At 45.9% G+C, this 22,235-nt stretch overlaps 1 protein-coding gene across 3 annotated transcripts in view; it reads right to left on the bottom strand.

Annotated features, from left to right (window-relative positions):
• LOC119442386 (elongation factor-like GTPase 1) overlaps positions 1-22,235 on the bottom strand; it is a 150,554-nt gene that overhangs the window by 111,922 nt on the left and 16,397 nt on the right. The window contains exons 10-16 of one of the 3 annotated variants that reach the window (XM_037707245.2): positions 21,758-21,894; positions 17,642-17,761; positions 15,529-15,628; positions 9,989-10,113; positions 9,355-9,506; positions 9,126-9,267; positions 4,982-5,261 (exon numbers count right to left, since the gene is read on the bottom strand). In XM_037707245.2, coding sequence (XP_037563173.1) covers positions 4,982-5,261; positions 9,126-9,267; positions 9,355-9,506; positions 9,989-10,113; positions 15,529-15,628; positions 17,642-17,761; positions 21,758-21,894 — 1,056 coding nt within the window. The remainder of the gene's footprint in view (positions 1-4,981; positions 5,262-9,125; positions 9,268-9,354; positions 9,507-9,988; positions 10,114-15,528; positions 15,629-17,641; positions 17,762-21,757; positions 21,895-22,235) is intronic. The other 2 variants (XM_037707246.2, XM_037707247.2) reach the window with 2 other exon arrangements.

Raw genomic sequence — 22,235 nt, 5'->3', positions numbered from 1 at the left:
CGCTCGAATTGTTCCGTGACACCACGTTTCTTCGCTTCTTCAAAGCGTCAGCACTCTTTTATGATGTCGTCGATGGTCGAACAGTCCTTATATACAGTATAGACCACTTATAACGTAACCGCTTATAGTGCAGGACCGGATATAGTGCGGTCTTTTCAGACTCCCGTTAATTTCCCCATAGCACTCCATGTATACACGTATCGCTTATAGTGCAGTTGCGGGAAACGAAATACCAGTTATAGTGCGGCTGCCTGGGAGTACGAAAGTCAGCGGAGACGGCGAACGCTCCCCTCAAACGGGTGCCCCAAGGAGTGCTCGAGGAAGAAAGAGAGACGAAGTGGAGGAGAAGGGCATGTGGTGCGAAGGAACAGCCAGTGAGGCTGAAACCAGAATCTTAAGTGCGAGTCGTGAAATATCACGACGCGCATAGCGAGCGAGGGCCACGAAACTGCCAACGATGGCTAATGCTCGCTTCACGATAACGGCAGTAAACGAAACTTCAGGGAGCGGGCGGCACTGGCACGGCACGGCGAAGGGCGCACGCGGAGACCGTGGAATGTGACGGAGGAAGGCGGCAGGGAAGCGGATTTCGCCTCGGCAACTCCGCCGCTTCGGTGGCTCCTCTCGCCCTCCCTCGTAGCTCCCTCACTTTCGACTGTCACCGTGCGCGCCCGCCGCCGTGCAGGCACCGCTGCTCCAGCTGGCCCGGTGCCAGCTCCCCGAAGTTTCGTTTTCTGCCGTTATCGGGAAACGGACGTTTGCCAGTGTAGGCAGTTTCGTTGGCCGGCCTGGGACAGCGCCGCTGCTTCCCTCTGCGCCGTAGCCGCAGCGTGCAAGGTCGACACGTGACTAGAAAGTAGAGGAAGCATAAAAGAGAAAGAAGGGTTCACTGCCATTTTTTACGCGTGGCTACGGTAGCGTGGCTGAGACGTTGGCACGTACACGCATGTTCCGGCGCAACGCAGAATGCAGCGACCTTGCCATTTGAGAGAGGGTGAAACTTCCGCCGCATTTTTTTTTCTTTTTTTTGTTTTGTTTTGTTCGCGCGTGACATTGAGGGGGGTCTCCTAAGCTATTTTACTCTATAGCGGTGTCGAGCAATGCCAGTCAGAGGCGCCGCCGCGTGATTTGGTTTGAATTAACGAGATTTGACTATAAATTGAGTGCAAACGTTCTAGCCGCATTCCTCGACTATCGCATACGTGTGGCGGCTCGGTGCACATGTTTTGCATATGTGCGGGCCTTGAAAATTGTTGCTTTGGTTATAGTGCGGTACCGTTTATAGTGCGGATATTCGCGACTCCGGCGACTTACGTTATAAGCGGTCTACACTGTACTAGTAAATTAAAGGCCTCATCGGTGATGCCTGCAAGTATATGGCTGACTTTGTCAGTTTGAGGCATTTTGTTGTCAACCCACCAACACAGAGCTAACACATCCTGAATGTAAACGACATATGGTTCTGTTGATGTTTGGGCCCAGCACGAAAGTTCCTTCTTTGCGGCTTGCTGGTGCCTGACTGGCTTCCCGAAGAGCGCCTGTAGTTCTTGCTTGCGGGTGTCCCAACTAGTCAGTTCCTCCTTGTGTTTGGAACCAAACATGGGCTGTTCCCTTGAGGTAGTAGATAACGGTAGCCAGCATGATGGTTGTGTCCCACCGGTTGTTCGGCTCATACTTGGTTAACCAGTCTTCGACGTCCATGGCGTCAGCACCGGAGAAGGTACCAAAGTCTCGGAGTTGGGCCAGGACAACCAATGTTATGGTAGCCGAGGCTGAGTCAGTGGGCCTCTCAGTCGACATGGTCGTATGGCCCACGAGATGTCCACTGCAAAGTTTTGTGGTGTCCTTTGGAAATACCCAGCACCTCCACCAATGATGTTACGGTGACATGTGAAAAAGGGTCTATCTACAATATTTACATAGTCACAGCGAGTGGCACCACAACAACAAAACAAAGAAGGTGGGCCGGGGCACAGGTCGTCCTCTTTGTTGTCTGCTATGCAACGTCTTAGTGGGTATGCGCCAGCGTCTTCTTCGTCCGCAGAATAGGTGGCTCGTATCCAAACCCGGTGGCCTGCAGCAGATTCTATCCAGGGCAATAGAACGATCAATGCAAATTATGTAAATGTAGGGCGGATCTGCCACATATTCTATGGGCATGCTCGAAGGCGGCTCCTTTCGAGGGCTGCAAAATTCAAAACTGGCAGCAGTGGGAGACCCTGCTGCTCAGCTCAGACCAGCAAGACCAGGTCTGGGCCGTCCAGCTAGCCGAGGCAGCCGCTGAGACCCAGGGGATCTCGGCCGTCTGCTAGGCGGAGGGAGGCTGCGTCCGCCCTCGTGAATTGCTGGCACCATTAAAGTTGTATCTCTCTCTTACCTTTCAATCTGAGTCACATTAACATATATACAAAGCAGGATATAGTAAGGTCAATTTGATAAACGAGAATTGATATGAATGGTTCCACTATTGATTGAGGCTACAAATTTTGTTTTTGTTTATGCACAATGTGACAGCACTTTCGCAGTTAAACAGTACAATAGCGATCTGCATGCAAATGAAAGTTTGCTTTTATATAACTGATCATAAGTGAGCACTTGTGTTTTTAGCTTTTTTTACATAAATACAACTCCAAAGCAAACAACTGCAAACCTCTAAATTCCTTCATTGCACCAGCTAATTTACGATAACAGGAGTTGCCAACCTGGGTTCTGAGGAAGCAGACGGTTCTGTGGATGGCTTTAATGGTTTCCATGAGCACTCCACTATATGCATACACATGTCACTGGCCCTCACCCCTTTTCTAAAGGGGGGCAGTGGCTGTTTTTAAAGAGCAGGATAATGTATGTTTCTACTACAATCAAGGAGCATGGTTTAGTGAGCGAAGGTGTTGGGGGAGAGCAGAAGTATAAAAGAAGGTAAAAATAAATAAAGAAAGCATACAAGCGGACTCCTCCACCAAAGCTTGCTGGTAGTCGACCAGGGTGATGTGAGCGTGTTGGTCAGGCATTGAATTGGAATGAAGTGTAGCCCAACACCAGACAATGACACGAGAAGGAACAAAGAAGTGCTGTGTGTCGTTAGTTCCTTGTAGTTTCCGTGTGCTGGTATCGCACTACACTTCATCCCAATTCACTATTGCTGGTAATGTTGGCTGAAGTCAGCACTGAGGACACAGTGTGATGCACTCAAAAAAACCATGGATGCTGGAATGTTTCATCAGTAACATAGTAAGCAGGTGCTGGCAAGGATGTGTAAACTGTTACAGTGCTTGTGAGCTGCTACCCCTAGCAGTCGATTTATGATGGTAGGGGACACAGTAGCATATCTTACAGGTGGGGCCTTCTTCTAAAAAGCATCGAGGGCATTCCTGAAGCAGTGCAGAAGTCTGGATGGTGGAGAACACTAAACAGTGCACTGGAAGTCCATTTTATTGAGGAAAAAGGATCAAGAAGCGTCTAAATCATTGCATCCATTATCATGGCTGTAGTACTACACTAATCAACTCACATACATAACTCTCTGACACAACAGCAGGTATGATGCTTTCTTTTGCTGCAATGCATACCTATGCACCTTCTTGTCCCTGAAAATACATGAAAATAGTGGAAGTGGCCGGACATGACGAAAGCCAGCAGTCACATTGTCTGCAATCATTAGAGTATGGCTATCCAGAACGTGAGGGCATGATGCTTTCTTGGCACCTTTTTCTTATGCTTGATAGGGTTCTTTGAAGCAATAATGACACAGACCTATGGGGTGATACAGTAGAACCCCGCTGTTACGTTCCCGGGTGCTGCGTTTGCCCGGCTCTTACGTCGTTTTCGGCCAGTCTCGGCACAGCTCCCATAGAACTCAATGCATTGGTAACCCCGCTGTTGCGTCGCAACTGTGGGACCGTTCCCGCATCATACGTTGTGAACTGACACCCCGCGCTGGCCCGAGCGGCCATTTTGACTTTTCATGTCGCTTGGCTTGGTGGCTTGACGATGGGATTGACCTATGACGTATTTTCGGTTTCCGCCAGCAAAAGTATGGCCTTTGAGATCCGTATTTGCTATCTAAAGATGGTGTCTATGATGCGTTGTGGCCCTAAAATTAGTTTGGGTGCATATATGTTCCGTATAAAGTCCAAGGGCGATAACGCCATCGCCGCACGCCGTATGCTGTATGTGCGAGTGAAAGCGTGCGAGGGAAGCCGACGACCACGTCTAAATCTTGCGCACGCAAGAAAGAAAAGCAGGGAGGGAGCGCGCCTTCTGTTGCGCTCAAGGCACCAACGAGGGAGCGAGGGGGAGGGAGGGATAGCGAGGGGCGGGTTACTCTAGCATCAACTGCGTACTGTGCGGGCCGTATCTCGAAAGCGATCTGTGTTGGGGGCAGAGTCTAGGCAGTGTAGGTGCATCGGCGGCGCGTAGCTTTGTGTGTGCTGTGTGTTCTCAGCACTCAGTTAACGTTGAAGCGATAGACAACAGCACGAAGGTCACTTCGCTCGCTGCTGCAGCGGCACTTCATCACGCCAGCGTTTGACGGCCCGTGTCAGCAATTATCAAGTGTGATGTGTTCATGTTTGCCAGTGGGCACTGACACCATGCTTGTTAACATAGTTAATAAGAGAATGTTTACAAGTTTACAAAGACGATAAAACTGCTATCTTTAAATTGTATAGCTGTCTACTAATTTGCTATCGCAATCAATGCTTCGGCTTTCAGGCGAAACTACAGACTTTTTTTCACACGTAAGAATTAAAATAATATTGTGTGCAGCTAACACTACTCTCATTTCTCAATTTTTCCTATTTCTCGGCTCTTGCGTTTCCCGGCTCTTACGTTTTTTTTTACGGTCCCGTGAAAAACGTATCAGCGGGGTTCTACTGTATCAATGCTTTGTAAAATAAGGCTCAGCTGCAAAAGGGCAAATACAGTGTGTTGAATTCATAGCGCTACATTACTAAAAGCTGAAGCGATAGAACTGTGAGCATACCTCTCAGTGAGGTCGTTCAGGCATCGCTCCAGGTGAACCTCCCCGGCGGTTAGCAGCACATGCTCGCCTGTCTCCTGCAGAAGCACTTGGACACAGGGGTCGGCCTGGTGCAGCAGTTTGAGGCCTCGCACCAGGGCAGCCATGTCAGCCAGACGCCGCGGCTCAAGGGCCACCCGCAGGATAGGTGTCACTGGGCCCCGCATGTCCGCAAAGGGGGCACAGGCTGCACAACTGGACAGCGTGGCTGTGCGCAGCACATGTTCCTCCAGGCCGCCTATGCCTTAAGGTGTAGAGGAAAAATAAAGGAAGCAACCAGAGAAAACAGCTTGAATCGTTAGCTCTTACCAAAAATGTACTTGTTAATGCATTACTGCACTCCCCTATTCCAGACTTTATATACTCGCAGACATCTTCCGTGGCAATGAAGGGAAAGCTATGGAGGCAAAGTATACGCAAGTAAGAACGCTCCTGAAAAAAGCCCTAGGTTTTCGATCAGCATTAGATGAAAGGGCTGTGAAACTGCCGCACTACTTGGTGCAGTAACACATGTGCAGAAGCTCCGTCCCTGTAACTTTCCTTTCATTGCCACAGAAAGTTGTTTGTGAGTATAGTTTCCCGTGTGACAAAGCTGTTGCAAATGTAAGCAGATGCACCTTAATTATATACAGTAGACTTCCATCAATTCGGCTCTGGTTAATTCGATTTTGACCGAAGGTCCCAGCCGGCGCCCATGCATTTCTATGGGCCCAAACTTTCGTTATTTCAATCCTAAAATTAGCCTTCATCAGATAATTCAAACTTGACTGGTCAGCATGCACATGCCTGACCTCTACGGTGACCCCAATACTAGGGACTCCTTTAGTGGCAGCATCTGTCTCAGCAGAGCTTTAAGGAACACTAAAGGCAAATATTAAGCCAAGCCAAAGTGATAGATTAATGCTCGAGAACATCTAAGGCGTCAATATTACCGCGAACAGAGCTTTAGTAACTGAGAAATTGAGGTAAATACAGAATATGATTGTGACTCGCCTGGGACATCCAAGTACAAGGGCGAATCAGAAAGTCCTTGCCCCTATTTATTTTTAGCCAAATTACGACTGTAAATGCGAAGTCAACATATTCATTCCTAGCGGTGGACCTTTCTTCAGGGTTCGTACAGTTTTCCAAGGCAAAAATTCAAGGATATTCCAGGACTTCTCAGGACCTGTCACCGGTTCTTCAAGGACTCACAGCGGCATCCAAAGTAGGATTTCTTTACTCTTAACATGTCCAAAAAAGCCGTTTTATTGCACTTACAATAAATAAATGTATATCACAATTATAATAAAAATGTCTAGCCTTGATAACTTCTCCAGATCAACACAAAATGAACGCTTACAACAGCGGCTGAGATTTCTCCAGTATAGGCTGGGTAATGTTAACCAAAAATATTCAAAACATTTAGCCTATGTTTATTGCACTAAAATAAAAAGAAATAAATGTATATCCCAATGATATAAATAATGTCTAGTCCTGATCATTTTGAAAGTTCACAACAATACCAAAAAAAAAAGTTCACAAAACATAATGTTTCCAACAGCTACTCTGACTTCTCCAGTATTAACTGGGCAAGTTTACCGAACATTTCCAAACCATTCTTGCTACACATCCATTATATTATACAAAATAGATGAATATTGCAATTTTGTAAAACATGTCTTGTCCCTTGATCATTTCTCAAGTCCGCAATATTAAAACTTAACGCAATGAACACTCACAACAGCTGCTCAGGCTTCTGCAGTATTAGCTGAGTTGGTTTATTAACCATTTCCAAAACATTCAGCATAATGTTATTTCACTTATACTATATTATCATAATATTATAACAAACCTCCACCCAAAGGCACCGTGCACCGTGCACCAGTTGCTCCACAATAGCTCTCTTTAGCTTCACTAGCTTCACCTCGCGCGCAAGAGTGAAAGTGGGACAAGGCAGACCGAAGGGCGTGGTGTGAAACATATAGTAGGGTGAGGAAAGCAGCGTAAACACTGCCAGCCGAGCCAGCACCGAAGTGTGGCATGGGTCTCTCGCTCCGTTCGCGGTCTGACGCAGTAAAGCCTTTTATTTTTTCCGCGCAGTTCTGCAAAACGGAACCATGTGTGCTCGCACCGGCGTATTGTTTTTGAAATAGGGAGTTTGTCAGACCAACGCCGATCTACCACAGAAAGGAGGTCGCAATGCCAATATCCAAGTGCATTGCTCACGAAATTCAAGGATTTTCAAGGAAGGAAAAAAATTCCAGGACTTTCAAGGGCCTTGAAAATGCACTTTTCAATTTCAAGGGTTTTCAAGGATTTCAAGGACCTGTACGCACCCTGTAAATTCTTGGACCAGCCCAGCCTTATCTGCCGGTAGCTCTGCGGCACAGCGCTGCTGTCAGTTGTTGAAGATAGTGGTTGTGCTTCACGCGTACATGGCATACGAGCAACAAAGTGTGATTCGTTTTCTATGGAGCAAGGGACGAATGCCCATCGAAATCTACAGGGAAATGCAGCCCACGTATGGGGAAAGGTGTCTCGCTTTGAGAAGTGTGGAGTGGTGGTGTTGTGAGTTCGCAAAAGGCCGTGAAGCCAAGACAGCAGTCCAACGGTGGTTCCACAGTCAGCCAGAAGAATTCTACCACAGGGCATCTCAAGTTTAGTGCTGTGATAGGACAAAAGTCTGAACTGGTATGGGGATTATGTGGGAAAATAGTGTAAGGCACGTAGAATAGTACGTATATTTGTAATTACTCGTATGTACCTTATTTTGGCTAATTAAAAATAGAGGCAAAGACTTTCTTATTCACCCTCGTACTAGCCCGATGACGTAGGCACTCCTCTTTATAATTCTGTAACTAGCACTCAACCTCTCGTAATAAAAAGGTCATTGCATTGCATTATAAGACGGATGAAAATGCTACTTATTCAGTTCTACTTAATCTTTATTAAAAAAAAACAACTAATTGATGTAACCCTTGACAACGACGCGAGTGGTCGTAAGGTTTCGTTTTACGCGACTCTGCACTGCCCACGCTTTCGCATTTCAGTAGTTTCGTTATGGGGTAGTGCTGCACTGGTTTTGCTGGCTTGTGAAACTCTCACAAACTGCAAGTAGCAGAGAATTCCACATACATGTGATATTGTCGAATGCCTGATTGGTCCATGCCACTTGACCGAAAACAGCTGCAACAGTGAATCCAACCGTCTTGGCTTGGTTTCTCCATATCAGTGCGTTTGCGTTTTATGCAAAAAATTGTAGCGCCATCTGTGGGGCACCGTTTCCCTCACCGACAGCAGTAAAGGGCGGTGATGGCGTATGCAATGTCACCACTCCCCTGCTCGGGGGTGGGCGATTTGAATTGTACTAAAGGTATGTGGACCCTTCAGATATGATTTTCTCTTAAATGAAGTCTTTTGTTGGCACAAAACATGCACTGCGAGGTTTCTGGAGTGGTATTCTAGCAGTTCACGTTGACTTAATATTTGCCTTTAGTTGTCACTTTAAAGGTGAGTGAATGCATTGAACACCGTCCCCTCCAATCAAAAACGCCTATTTTCGGCCTTCCCAAGGAACAACTTCAATATGTAAATCTGCACCAAAAACAGAAATCACAGTTCTGTAAGCTGTATCTGTTAGGGCATTTTAAGCAGACAAATCTGATAATATAAAATTACAGCTTACGTGAAATTGTTACAACGTTTACGAGGGTTTTGCAAAGGTCCTACGTGCTCTGAAATTATAGTGGTATAGTTCGAAGTGGTGTATAATACATAAATATTGTCCTCTTTATATGTGTTATTAGGTGCAGTTTGCGGAATTGTGATATCGTTTTTCATTGTTGAGTAACAGAGTTGGAAACTAAGTACCCGAGATTATTGCAATCTTGCAATTTTCAACAATTCTTGAAAAAAAAAAAAGAAATGACAGGATAGCTAAAGGAGATGCTTTCTACAGTCGCGAGATTTTAACTTCTTTTAAATGCAACAAACCTCATGAGAATCGGCACGGTGGTTGCCAAGAAAAGCAATTTCTCCCTTCCCATGAAGAGATAGGAGCTTCCGAGCCAAAGTGTCCTCTTAACATTGGTGCACAATTCAAGCAAACACTTGAACAAGGGCTCACCAAGAATATTCCCTGCAGGAACACAGTTCAGCTGCTCCAGTTCCCTTCCCATAAGCAGATAAAGCTTCTCTACAGTTGCTACGGTGACATGTTCCTCTGGGCCTAAGTCCTTCAGCCTCAGAGCAGGATCAACAGTCACAGCCTGCAAGGCATAACAGAGCAACTGTATTTATGCCACCAAAGGAAACACGTGGAAATTAAAGTAATGGTTAAACTAAATTAAACTTACCTTCTCAAGGAATTTCACAGGGTCATGCTTTGGGCCAAGCACATATACTTGCTGGCCGCGTTTCAGAGTGCCACTGAACACACGGCCGAATGCTATGAATGTAGAGTTGTCCTCGTCACTCTCTTGAGGCATATCCTCCTCCCGAACTGCTGCTTTAAGAAGCACAAGAAGTATAGTCACACGCACACTAACAAACCTGCGATGTATGATTTGACATGACGGCTTCTGCTGCTAGGATCTTACAAAAACAAAAATTTTAATTTTTCATTAATTTGTGACAATGAAATGTTGAATGAAAGCACCATAAAAGGTGGTCCGAATCCCCGCCCCTGCGGCAGATCTTTGCGTAAAAAAAATTTCATCATAAAGGTCATGCTTTAGCTGACTGCGTGCACCAGAAGCAATTGCGGAGCCGCAAACACATCATAGACACCATGTTTTGGACACCACCTAATGGATGATGAAAGACTGACTAAACTTGCCAAATGTCAAATCTAGCCTAAGCAGGTTGTAAGACAGAAAAAAAAAAGAACAAGCTTTTGTGGTTTGTGTCAAGTAGAAACAAAAAGCCTACATTAGATTTCACTGATCTAATATAAGCACGGGAAAAATATGAGAAAGTCTCAGTTCCCACCAGCATCACCATTCTTCTGCGCATCAGGTGTTGAAACAGAGTCCACTGCAGCCAAGGCCATTCGCTCTGCATGACGCTGCCGAGCTTGCTCCCTTCGCTGAGCAATCTCTTCAAGACTGAGCACCCTGCAAGAAACATGATTGTAAGAGGGGATAACCAGCTGAAGTTCCTCATTGAATGATTCAATTAAGGATACGTGACAACAATGAATGATCAGCAGTGTTGTGCTGGGTGCTCAAGTCATGATTATATTGTGCAGTGAAATGGGTTGTTCAAGGACTAACTGAAAGAGACACCAATAACACAACAGAACCATTCCATAATGAATTGAAAGAGAGCAGAGCGAGTTAGCCGCTTGAGCTTGGCTGTTACTAAAATGCATAAATGAATCAGAAGCTTAAGTTGACTGAAGTACTTGGTTATCACTTTACAGAGTATACAGGGTGTCCCAACTAATGTTGGCCGATCTCTCATGAAATAACAATCGAACCTGTTCACACAAAACTGATGCAGTGGTCATAACAGCCAGCTTGCACAACTTGGGATGCACTGTGTATGGCAGCTAGTCATTTCGCTATAAAATTGTTTAAATACTTCCCACCGTAACAACTGCACAGTCAAAAGTGCCCTAACGAAGTCATCCTGGCTCTATTGCTGGTTAAGAGCATTCATCAAAGTGACAGCGTCATAATAGTCTACAGTGAATGCGTTATAAGTGCCCTCACTCACCTATTGTTTTATTTAGAAGAGCGGTTGGAAAAAAAAATTATGTGGCTGCCAGCACAATCAATGTCCTGTTGCAATGATAAGGCGCCCACTTTCAGAGACACATTTGAGATCAGGGCAGTGACAGCCCACTGGCTGGTCCCCACAGGATAATTTCTTGCTTCCATGGACTTTCTTTTCAAGAAAGCATGATGCAAAGAATTTGATCTGATGCTTTTAATGATGACCTAAAGCTCTCTGCTTTAAAAACAACAACAAAAAAAAGTCGCAGTTTTGCCCGAAAGGCGGAGCATCAATTGCGATAGCAAATTAGTAGAGAGCTATACGGAGTAAAGATAGTAGTTGTAATAACTGAATTAACAAGCATGGTGTCAGTGCACACAAACAAACATGAATAGATCCACTCGATGACCGCACACAACCGCTGTCAAAACGCTGGCGGGAGCAAGCGCGGCAGGAGCAGTGACCGAAGGTTTGTGCAGTCTATCGCTTCAACGGAAACTAAGCGGCGAAAGCACAGTGCATATAAAGGTATTAGCCAGGTGCAGATCGCTTTCAAGATACAGTGCGCGCGACCTCCCGCAGCCGCGCAAAGTACAAGTATGCAGTTGATGGTAGAAGCCGCACCCCCTCCCCCTACAGTACCTTCCCACTTTCCTCCTTTCGTGTGCGAGATTGAGTCGCCACTTCCCCTTGTGCCCGGTCACAAGATACGCACTTGGTGCCGCAGCACAACGTTGGCCCCCTCCCTCCCTCACATCCCCCCACGGCCTTTCGCGCAACAGAAGATGTAGTGTTTACTCTCCACCATGCGTTCGCTCTCCGTGAAAGCGCGTGTCCCTCACATGCTTTCACGTGCACATACAGTATACGACGCGCGGCAACGATTTCATCTCCCTTGGGCTTTATACGGAACCTCATGGCGACGGCGCCGGTGCTGCCACCGGCAGAAATCCACTTGGAGTGTTCATATAATTGCTATCGCAATAAAAATATTACTGACTTCCCAGATACTGTGGGAGTCAATATAATGTTAAGCATTTTGCAGGGAGCTGGCTATCGAGCATCATTCAGGGCTCTTCAGAGTTACAAGATTGGTGAACGTGTCTATGCAAAGCCTCCATGTGACGATAAAAGCAATATGACATCATGAACATGTCACTCATGTCCTGTGATGCATGCATGTCATGAATATCCTAATGAATTTTGATATAACAAAATTCGCGATGTAACGAACTGTTTTCACTTCCCCTCTTAGTTCCATTGAGAACTGTATTTTTTCCATGATCTTACAAAGTAATTTTGTGACACGGCTTCAATTTAATGAAGATTTTGGCCATTTCAAGCATGTACATGGAGCCTGTATGGCTAGTAAATATAGCATCAAACTATAAAAATGTTGGCCGAGGAAAAAGTTGTTTGCTAGTGTCCTTCCGCATGAAAAGTTTGAGCGGAAAAAACACTGTTGACACGCACGTGCTGGATGCAGTATGCAAGATACACCGCTGCACCATTTGTCACGTAACAACTTGTGGAGGTCATGGGGCGAGCGGCAACTCGAAGCGCTTGGAGAAACACGAGAGCTGACAATTCCTTCAGCACTATGGGGTTGGGAAGAGGTGAGCGTGCAGTAACGTGGTCAATCACAAGCTAAAAATGAGAGGGGCAGGGGATCTGCTCTCGCCCTCTAGCGCTCGCGTCTCCTTTCCTCTAGCCTTGTTGTAGCTGTGCATGGCTGTCTATATGTGGCCAACGCACCGTATCTCTGGCCACACGCCGTAACTTGGAGGTAATCTTCGGCAAGTGCAAAGGTAGAGCCGGGATGGTTGGTGCCTTGATGCGCATATTGTTGTTCCCGCGCGTAATAGTGTTGGCGGTCATGTAATCTCAAGTTTCGGAGGCACGGTGCGAAGCGTTCGCTCAAGTTGCGCTAACAAGTGTTCTTGGTCATTGAGTGAGAACTTTGTCTGAGCGCGCGTGACACCGATAAAACTACAAAATTAATTTGTCTCTTTGCTATCACCATCAATACTCTGCCTTTATGGCGAAACTGCGACATTTCTTTTTTTTTTCTCAGGACGAATATCCGTATCTTCTTCTACTTTTCTATTTCATTTGAGGGTGCTATCTGATGACAGCTGCAGGCACTAAGCACAGTCAGCCATGGCGATCAAGATTTACCACACCACGTGATGCAACATGCTAATCTCAAACGCCGTGAGCCATGCCGATGCATTGCTCTCTACGCGATCTGCACCGCACATGCTAGCTGGCATTCATAACCATGCTATTATGGCCCGACCTTGCAAATTGTTTATAAGTGGTTACTGACAAGATATTATCCACCAGAAATGTTCCAGGAAAAATGATTTTTATTGCTGAAACTTTACAACTTTGAAGTAACAAAATATTGCTGCAAGTACAACTTTGTTATATCGAAGTTCGACTGTATATATATCCACAATTAAATGATCACGACAGCATCACGATGGTTTAAGAGGCAAGATTATGACATACATGTCATGTCATGCATATCCTGATATATACTCAGTTAAAAAAAAACATAACAAGGCATCATGATAGTGCAAGAGGCTGGATAGATAGACTCAAAGTAGTCTGAAGTAAAAGTGAAAAAAACTCACTGACGATTACGATACTCCCAATACGAAATTAGAGCACAGCTCTATACGTGTTTTCATTTCCCGATATATTGGCTTGTGCGGACAATGTCTTGAACGGTATGTTGCAAACAGAGCAAAGTATGGCATGACTTCCTCAGTAAATGGGACATAGTGAGAGGCAGTGCGTGGGTGATGTGTAGGCGCGATTCACAGTTGCCGCCGCAGACAGACCTCCGCTCATGCAGCGCTTTGTTTCCATATATGGTATCGGTGGACACGCTTGCCGTATGCCTCATCGATGGCGCTATCGGTGAACAAACGGCGCGTGCTACTCTGGCGCCATCTTGTAGCCATCATCGCTGCAGAACACGTCTTGCGTGGCCCTACGCTTTTCTTCTCACCCTTTCGCCATACCTTCCTCCTCCGCTTTTCTCCTCGCACTCTCTTTGCTATCGTCGCCTTTCATCCCTTGCTGCACTCCGCATTCGCTCTTTCATCCTTTGCTGTGCTCATTCGCTCAGTTACGGCGACGCTCTACGCAAGAATGGGCGCCTAAGATTTCCGCTCTAAAACATGGCATTAGCTCGGTCAACGCAGGTTGCACTACAATTTTTAATGTTCTGGCTAACATTAACTGCAGCACCCTGTACAATGTGCAGTTATTACAAAAATTTAATATGCCAGCAGGTAACATTTTTTACAATGTGTGCTAATATTAAGGCACCCATAAAAATCTGTTTCTGAATGTTGCCTGCGGAACACACGTGCACAATGTTTCCCAAAGATTTCACTATAATGTCACTAGAAATCTGCTAGAATCCGCTAAAATATTTCTGCAGATACATTAAAAGTCAACTAAGAAGATTATCAGCTAGTGATGAGACCAAATAGCAGTAAATAGTGGTTTTGAATTAGCACGAGTATCAGTGAAATTGTGATTGTTATACCGTGAAAACTAGTAAGGGACATTTAAGAGATAGTAATTATGGTGGTGCCACATTTGCTTACGTTGACAGCAAAATTCGATGTGTTGAATGAGTTGTATAATCAGAAACTTCTGCTAAACGTTCATGTTACCAAAGATGGGCACTATGTGTCAGCACTACCATTTTTGCTTTCAAAGGTTCCATTGAAACAACATCCAATGTCCACTAGAATCTCGTGAATATATTGTGAAATCAGCAAAAATCTGTTAACAACACAATTCAAAATCAAGCAATAATTACACCATCTCTGCTAAATGCACTAGTCTGCCGCTAACACTAAACAAGCTTAAAATATGCTAAATACAGTGGGAAGTCAGCTAAAATGGCATGTAACACTGCCTGGGTCCCAGCATATTTCTGCCAGTATCTTGGGATAAGCAGCAAGCATTCCAGCAGTTCAGAACCTCACATATATAATTGCAGAGAACCTCCTGTGGCAATGAAGGGAAAGCTACAGAGGTGGAGCTTCTGCACATGTCACTGCACAAAGTATCCTGGCAGAGTTTGACAGCGCTTTTTAGACCAGACACTATATCAGCATAGCTCACACGTGCAACGGCTTTGCATGTGCCCAAATGTTGAAGAGAAAAGCAAGAAACTGAACAAAATTTAACACTCAGTGGAGTACTTTGTCTTATTTTGCTGTTGTAACTAAGATGTTTATGTTTTCTCTTTGCCAGCTTAATTTAACACGGATGAGAATGTGGGAATTTTTAAGGAGTGTTGTTACTTGTGCGCACTCTGCCTCTGTAGCTTCTCCTTAATTTTCCCAGAAAGTTGTCCGTGAGTATAGGTATGGAAAAGTGAAATGTGAGAGGATGACAGTATGTAAAGAGAAACACATGCAAATATGTAAAGGCCAACAACAACTGTTTCCAAAAGGTTAATGAAAAAGAAGGCACCTTTATTTTATTTTAATTATTCATTTATAAATAAAATACCAGTGCCTTCGTTTCATCAACCTTTTGGAAACACTTTATTATCTGAGTTACTATCGAAACTAGAACCTTGACTTTCAGGTTCTGACGCTCTACTCCATCCAGCACCACATCCTGTCCTTCCTTACTTCTGTCCTCACCTTGCATAGTTTCTGCACACTCAAGTGTAAACCAGCCTAACTCTTCAAATAGCGCTAAAACCACATGATGCTGTTAGTCTACACCCTACAACTAAGTAAACAGAAATTAACTAAGAAAGCAAGACAAACCTTGTTCTGTTTTCAGGAAGCTGTTTTGTTTCCACTGCCACCATTTTGGAGATGCAGACAATCACTGGAGCTTCATCACAATGTGAGCAATCTAGAAAAGCTATAGTAAACGAATACGCTGGTCAGAAATTTTGAAAACTTGACTAAACAGGTTCAAAGTTAGAAGGACAAAAACATGAGATGTAGAACACAAATTATACAAGAGAGTGGAATCGTTGCTTCAATGAATATAAATAAAATGACCACCATTGTAACAACTGCACAGTAAGATTTTAACACATGCAGTAAAGCATCACTATATTGAAGTCACATGTTGCATGAAAATCCTTTTGTTAAATTCAACATTCGTTATAGGCACACATGCTGATATTAGAAAAAAAAAGAAGAACGAAAATTATGATTGAGTTCACGCGAAAAACATTCAAGTGTGATGCCGCCGATGGGGCAGCAAAGGGCAGCAAAGGGACGGGCTGTCTGGTATTGCAGCCTGGCACCAGGCACTCTGACACCGTCTGGGACTGTGGGCGCCGTTCACTCAGATGCTGTGTCCACCAAGCGGGGTAGGACCACCTCACAGAGCTGACGTCTCCTCGCAGCTGCCTGTGTTGCGGCCATTTTGGGTGTTGTTTTTGGATACAGGTTGTTGTATGGGTAGCGACTCATTAGGCCTAAGGCTTTACGAAGCTGCCTGTCGCATGTGGAGGGACACAACCTGGTGGACCGTGGCGTTGAGGTGTCGCACTTTGCTTCCCTCACTGCAGTTCGCCTCGCTAGAATTGAAATTATTTGTTCGACTCAAGAAACCAAGCTTTGTTCACGTGAACTTAGCATCTGAGTAGCTGCCTGATCTTTTGCTTGCCGAATTAAGCATCGTACCACGTGGGCAATGCGCATACAGAATTTCCTCTCCCTTGCACTACTTTAGTGTTTGTCAAGTGCGTCGAGTGTATGCAGCGTGAGCCGAGTCATCCCTGGTTTTCTGTCACCTGCACATCATCTGCACTGCTGCCCCGGACTACGATCAAGCCACCCCAGGAAATGGAGATGCCTGTGGCCAGTTCAGTGCAGCGACATTGGCGGCCACCTGTGTCCGGCTCGCAACCCTCTACGGCTGGGAAAAGAGCCGGCAGTCACCAATGATTACTTTGACTCTCGCCAGCAGGGTATGTAGGCGCGAGCGACGCTTGCTTGTGCCGACTACTGCGTTGCCATTCCCGAAGTCCTGGCCTGGAGTTGAGCCATAGACTCTGCAGAGCTGGTGCTTTGACCAACGGATGCCAGCGGTGTACCCCAGAGGCAATGTCGGCTCGCATGTTATGGACAGCGCATGAACATTTCCTCGGCGCAGCCACTGCTGCACGTACTACCTCTTGTTCACGAAGCTAGCTTTGATGTTAGACCGTATTGACATGTTTCACCAGAGTATGTAGTGATTTAAGATTGGGGGGATGTGGGGATGCACGACTCTCACGCGTCCACTGATGTTGTTCTCCCCGCATGGCTCCCGTCTCCTGTAATCTGGCTTCACCACGTAGCTTTACTGCGGCGGCATCGGTGTGACTAAGGCATATTATGAGAGATGGCGCTAGTGTTGCGCAGCTAACGCCACCTAATGGCGGGTGCAAGAGGGAGAAGGTGCTTCCTCTTTGGCTTGGGATCAGTGAGCAGCACACGGACACTTCGCGCGTGCGCTGACCCGCTTCGCGGGACTGTCCTGAGAAGGCTTAGGAGCACGACACAGGAATGGACGAACTCGAATCATTTTAACGTGCCACCGTTTGCGTGACTGTACACGTGAAAGGCTAGGCGTTGGTGTCTAGCATACGGGCGAACATATTCGCTCACTATCCAGTCGCGGTGAGTCGGACCTCCTCGATTTGTCACACGCCCATCGGCGCAGTAATTCGGCTAGCAGGCATTAGTGTATGAAAGGTGCAATAAATGCCCTTTTCATTGTTTGCACTAGTGTGTTGTCGTTCCTTTGTCCCAAGAGCTCGTGTGAGACCCCACAAGTGGCACTTTATAATTCCCAATTTTCACATTAGTAGTTGTTCACAAAATTAGCACAAAGAACTTGAATCAAGATATTCCTAAAGGGCAGCATAAAGCGTACCTTTTTTCAGCTTGCGGGTCTCGTCCGGAAGGGAATCAAATGAGCGAGATGGAGGACACATCAGGGACTCAATTCTCGCTTCTGGAAGCTCAGCAGGACTTGGAATCAGCATTGTCATTTCTAAATGAAAACGATAAAGAGACAAAGTATAATAACTTATCAGTAAGAAATTTTCCTATACAAATTCTTAGTCATGAAATAATATCTGTACCATTAATTTATATGCCAGTCTGCTGAAAGGGCCATGCAAGTTGTCTGCGCTACATAAAAATATAGCTGCCTGGATGTTGTGCCAGGCTGAATTGATAGCAAAAGCCTGGACAGAACGATGGAACCTAAAAGCATGATGTCTGGTTGAGTGTACGTAGTAGTGGTACATCCTCCACCATGTTTGAAATGTCATAGGCCATGACACACAAGTTTGACTAAATATGAGGGCAATACATAACCACCACACTCATATTCCATTGACAAACATAGTCATGTGTCTACATACACTCAATAGGAAGTTTAAGAATAGGGGCCACATACTTAGGGTGCCCCAATCAACAAACAGGTCGCACTCCCTGGATATCTCGGCATGGATGCCTTTTAGCATAAAGTTCCCAGCTTGCGTTATTGTTGTGCGCTTGCAGCACCATTACGGCTGCAGAAAAAATTTTAGAAATACAGTAGAGCCTTGTTCATATGTTCTGGGGAAGAAACACAAGAAAAAATGTGCTAACCGGGAAAACGTACAATCCAATCTCACTAAAAAATTGGGCAGGCTCAACTATAGTTGACATCTACACAAAGCGAAGCATTGCACAAATCGATGTAGCCCAAGTGCACGCCAAGCTGGTGAGGCCCAAGCGGCTTGAGATGCGCATTGTCATTTTTACAGCATCTGAAAGCTTTCATTTGTGTTTCTTGAAATCGGCCTGAGTCAGCAGCATTTCGGCAGGAAGATTTAACGTGCCCACTCGGTGAGAATTGTTGCGGCATGAGATCCCTAGCGCACATCAAGCTGGTGTGGTCCCAGCGGCACGAGATGTGTTTTGTTGTTTTCTTATTGCGTAGTGTTTCTAAGACAGACGGCAAACCAAAACGAAATCAAGCATTACGACCCGAGAATATTATGCTGCCAGAGCGAAACGTGCCACCTGTAGCAGGGAACAGCGGCACGTCTGGGTTATTGCCTATTAAAAGCATGCAGTACACAGTCAAACCTCGATAAAACGAACCTCGATTTAACGAAATTCACGATGTAACAAACTATTTTCATTTCCCGATCTTAGTTTCATCTAAAAACGAATATTTTTTATTCGTGATTTAACAAAGTAATTTCGTGATGCTGTTTCGATTTAACGAAGATTTCGGCCATTTCACGCATGTACTTGGAGCCTGTATGGCAAGTAAATCCTGGAAAAAAACTATAAAAATGTCACCCAAGGTGAAAGTTAGTTCAAGCGTCCTTCCATATGAAAAACTTGAGTGAACTTGAAAAAGGGGGGTGCCAGCAAATACACAACGACGTGTATACAAGGAAAAGGCGTTAGACACGAACGGATGCATTTTTTTTTTTCTTTTGCTTGAGCTTGAGTGGCAAAAATGCTGTTGAAGCGCGCGCGACATGGTAGGCAGGAAACACCGCTGCGCCATTTGTCGCGTTGGTAAACAACTTGCAGAGGTGGGGCGCACGACAGCTTGCAGCGCTCGGAGAAAAACGAGAGCTGACAAATTACTTTCGCGCAAGGGGGATGGGGAGGGAGTGAACGCGTGGTAATGCGATCAAGCATGCACTAGGGGGATGGGGGGGCAGAAACATGTGCCTATCTGCCTTCTTTTCCTATCGCACGTGTCTCCTCCATGCGCACGACCATGTGTGGGCCACGCACCGTATCTAGGAGGTAATCTCTCCGCCACAAGTGCAATGGCAGGTCCCAAACGGTTTGTGCCTTTGTGCGCATTGGGTTCCCTCGCGTCTACTGTTGGTGGTCAGGTAATCTCAAGATTCCGAGACACGGTGCTAAGTACTCGCTTGCGTTGTGACAAGCGAGATCGTGGTTATCGAGGGAGATCTGTTAACGTTTGTCTGAGTGTGCGTGCCACTGAGGAGACTATGAACCTTACTATGTGTAGTTATCTTTCTGCTATCGCCATCAGTGCTTCACCATTGGCGAAACTGACTTCACATATATATATATATATATATTTGTGCTCAGGAAGAATATCTGTATTTTTTTACACTTTTGTTTTTAATCTGTGGGGCCTGCTGTGGGCACGAAGCGCGGTCAGCCATGGCGTCCCAAGATTTACAGCGTCGCGCGATGCAAGGCACGCAAATCTCAGATGCCGTGAGCCACGCCGATGCATTGCTTTCAGCGTGATCTGCACTGCACGCACTAGAGCTCATAACCGTGTTATTATGGCCCGACCTTCTTTCGATTTGTTTATAAGTGCTTACTAACACGATACTATCCACCAGGAATGCTCTGGAATTTGTGAAGTTGATTTTATTGCTAAGCGTTCTTTCAAGGAACCCGTATGGGTTTCCTTTGTAGCAATTGCTATGATTGGGGGGATGTCTCATTTTCCATTTAAAAACCTGGGATTAATGAAATTCACGATTTAACGACGTTTTTCGCTGCAAGTACAACTATGAGATTTGACTGTATTTCCAACAGCACTACACCACACGCGCTGTTAAATAGATGGGCGAACATACTTACTACAAATGGTTGGGGTGATAGCTTTGAATGTGGCATGCGACGACCTGTGAGGTGATTTGCTGGTACCGGAAGAGGAAACTGCGTGCATGCTGACATTTTCATGTGGCATGGGCATAGTGTGACCATCTTAGGTCACACCATGTCCAAGCACAGCGTTCTACCCGACCCTGCGAAACTTCGTGTAGTCGCCGAGTTCCAGAAGTCTGCCAACATCAAAGAGCTTCGCAGTTTTGTGGGCCTATGCTCATATTTCCGGCGCTTTGTTCGAAATTTCGCATTGATCATGTCGCCTTTGACCCAGCTCCTACGCGGTGGCGCGGACTTCTCCTCCTGGTCCCCTGCATGCAATGTCACGTTTGCTACGCTGCGTCATCTCCACCTATTCGCCGTTTTGACCTGACAGCTGCAACAGAAGTGCATACAGCCACCAGCGGGGTCGGTCTTGGTGGTGTCCTCATGCAACGCAAGCCCGGCTACTCTGAATATGTCGTCGCCGATGCGAGTCGCACGCTGACAAAAGGAGAAGCCAATTACAGTGTAACTGAAAAAGAGTGCTTGGCTCAAGTATGGGCGCTTGGCAAGTTCCGCCCATACTTATACGGCCACCCATCTCATCTAGTAACGGATCACCAAGCCCTTTGTTGGCTCGCCACGTTGAAAGACCCATCTGGCCGCCTAGCACGCTGGGACACTCCGTATCTAGGAGCACGATATACGCGTCGTTTACTGCTGCGGACGCAAGCACTCTGATGCAGACGCCCTGTCCCGTTCACCTCTGCCTCCAGACTCAGCCAGCTGAATCACTTGCACTCACTCCATGTCATCTCTCGACCTTGACTCAATTGGCACCGAACAACGCCGTGATCCGTAGATCACTTCTCTTTTTGCCTATCTCTGCTGAGCTGACTCACTTCCAGATCCCACTTATCCCTCAGGGTCTCTTGCATGGCTGGCTGTTCCTTGCCAAACTCCTGAGCTTTCCTCGAAACTCGTCCGAAAGTACGAAGGGCCTTACCGTGTCTTGGAGCGCACATCCGCGGTGAATTTTCTTACTGCGCCTCTTTCTCCATCTAACGACATGCGTTGGCGTGGACGCGACCTTGTTTACGTGGCGTGTTTAAAGCCCTACCATAGACCTCTGCCTCCAACCTCTTAGGTCGCCAGGATGTCTCTTTTTTTGCGGGGGCAATTGTGAAGAAAAAGATGCGCCTCTGTCCAGCAGCATCGCCAACGCTTGGCCTTGCCGTTCCTTGAACTCGTAACATCCTAGAAGGACACTGTCAATAAACTGCCTATCAGATATTAGGTACTGCAACAATGCTGATGTTTGGGAGGTGGCTTTCTTTCTCCTGTCAAGGTCACTCCTTGTCATTAGGCCTCACCTCCAGATATGAGGCACCATTACCTAAGAAGGCATCAGCCAGTGGCAGCCACTGTGAGCACAAGGCTTGAAGCTGGACACGAGGGTCGTTGTGTCGAGTATCTCGTGCTGTCAGCGTCACACCGAGAGACTTGACAATTTTCTCCATGGCCACCTTGTCACTGAAGGAGAGACAGGGAAACACAATGTGAATAAGATGAAAAAAGAAAAAAGAAAGAACAGGCTTGAGCACGTTACTTTCAAATTAAAGCATTCATCTTTGGCGTGAAATCAAACAGAAGTGAAGCAAAAAATTAATTTTTATACAATGTGTACTACTAGCTTGAAATTTAGCAGCATACATAAGGCTAGCTTACGATGAAGTTGATCAACCACCAATAATACAATACAAATCACAGGTTGTTATTCATGTAACTCTGGAGCCCGTATGCCAAAAAATTTCAAGAATACTTATTTCAAATCAAATCAAATTAAGGGATTTAATGGGCTATGAGAAACGCTG

The sequence above is a fragment of the Dermacentor silvarum genome, chromosome 2 (assembly GCF_013339745.2).
Source record: "Dermacentor silvarum isolate Dsil-2018 chromosome 2, BIME_Dsil_1.4, whole genome shotgun sequence".
In the NCBI taxonomy this organism is placed as follows: domain Eukaryota; kingdom Metazoa; phylum Arthropoda; class Arachnida; order Ixodida; family Ixodidae; genus Dermacentor; species Dermacentor silvarum.
Note: the sequence above shows the minus strand (reverse complement) of the source record. Positions and strands in the feature narration are given on the sequence as shown.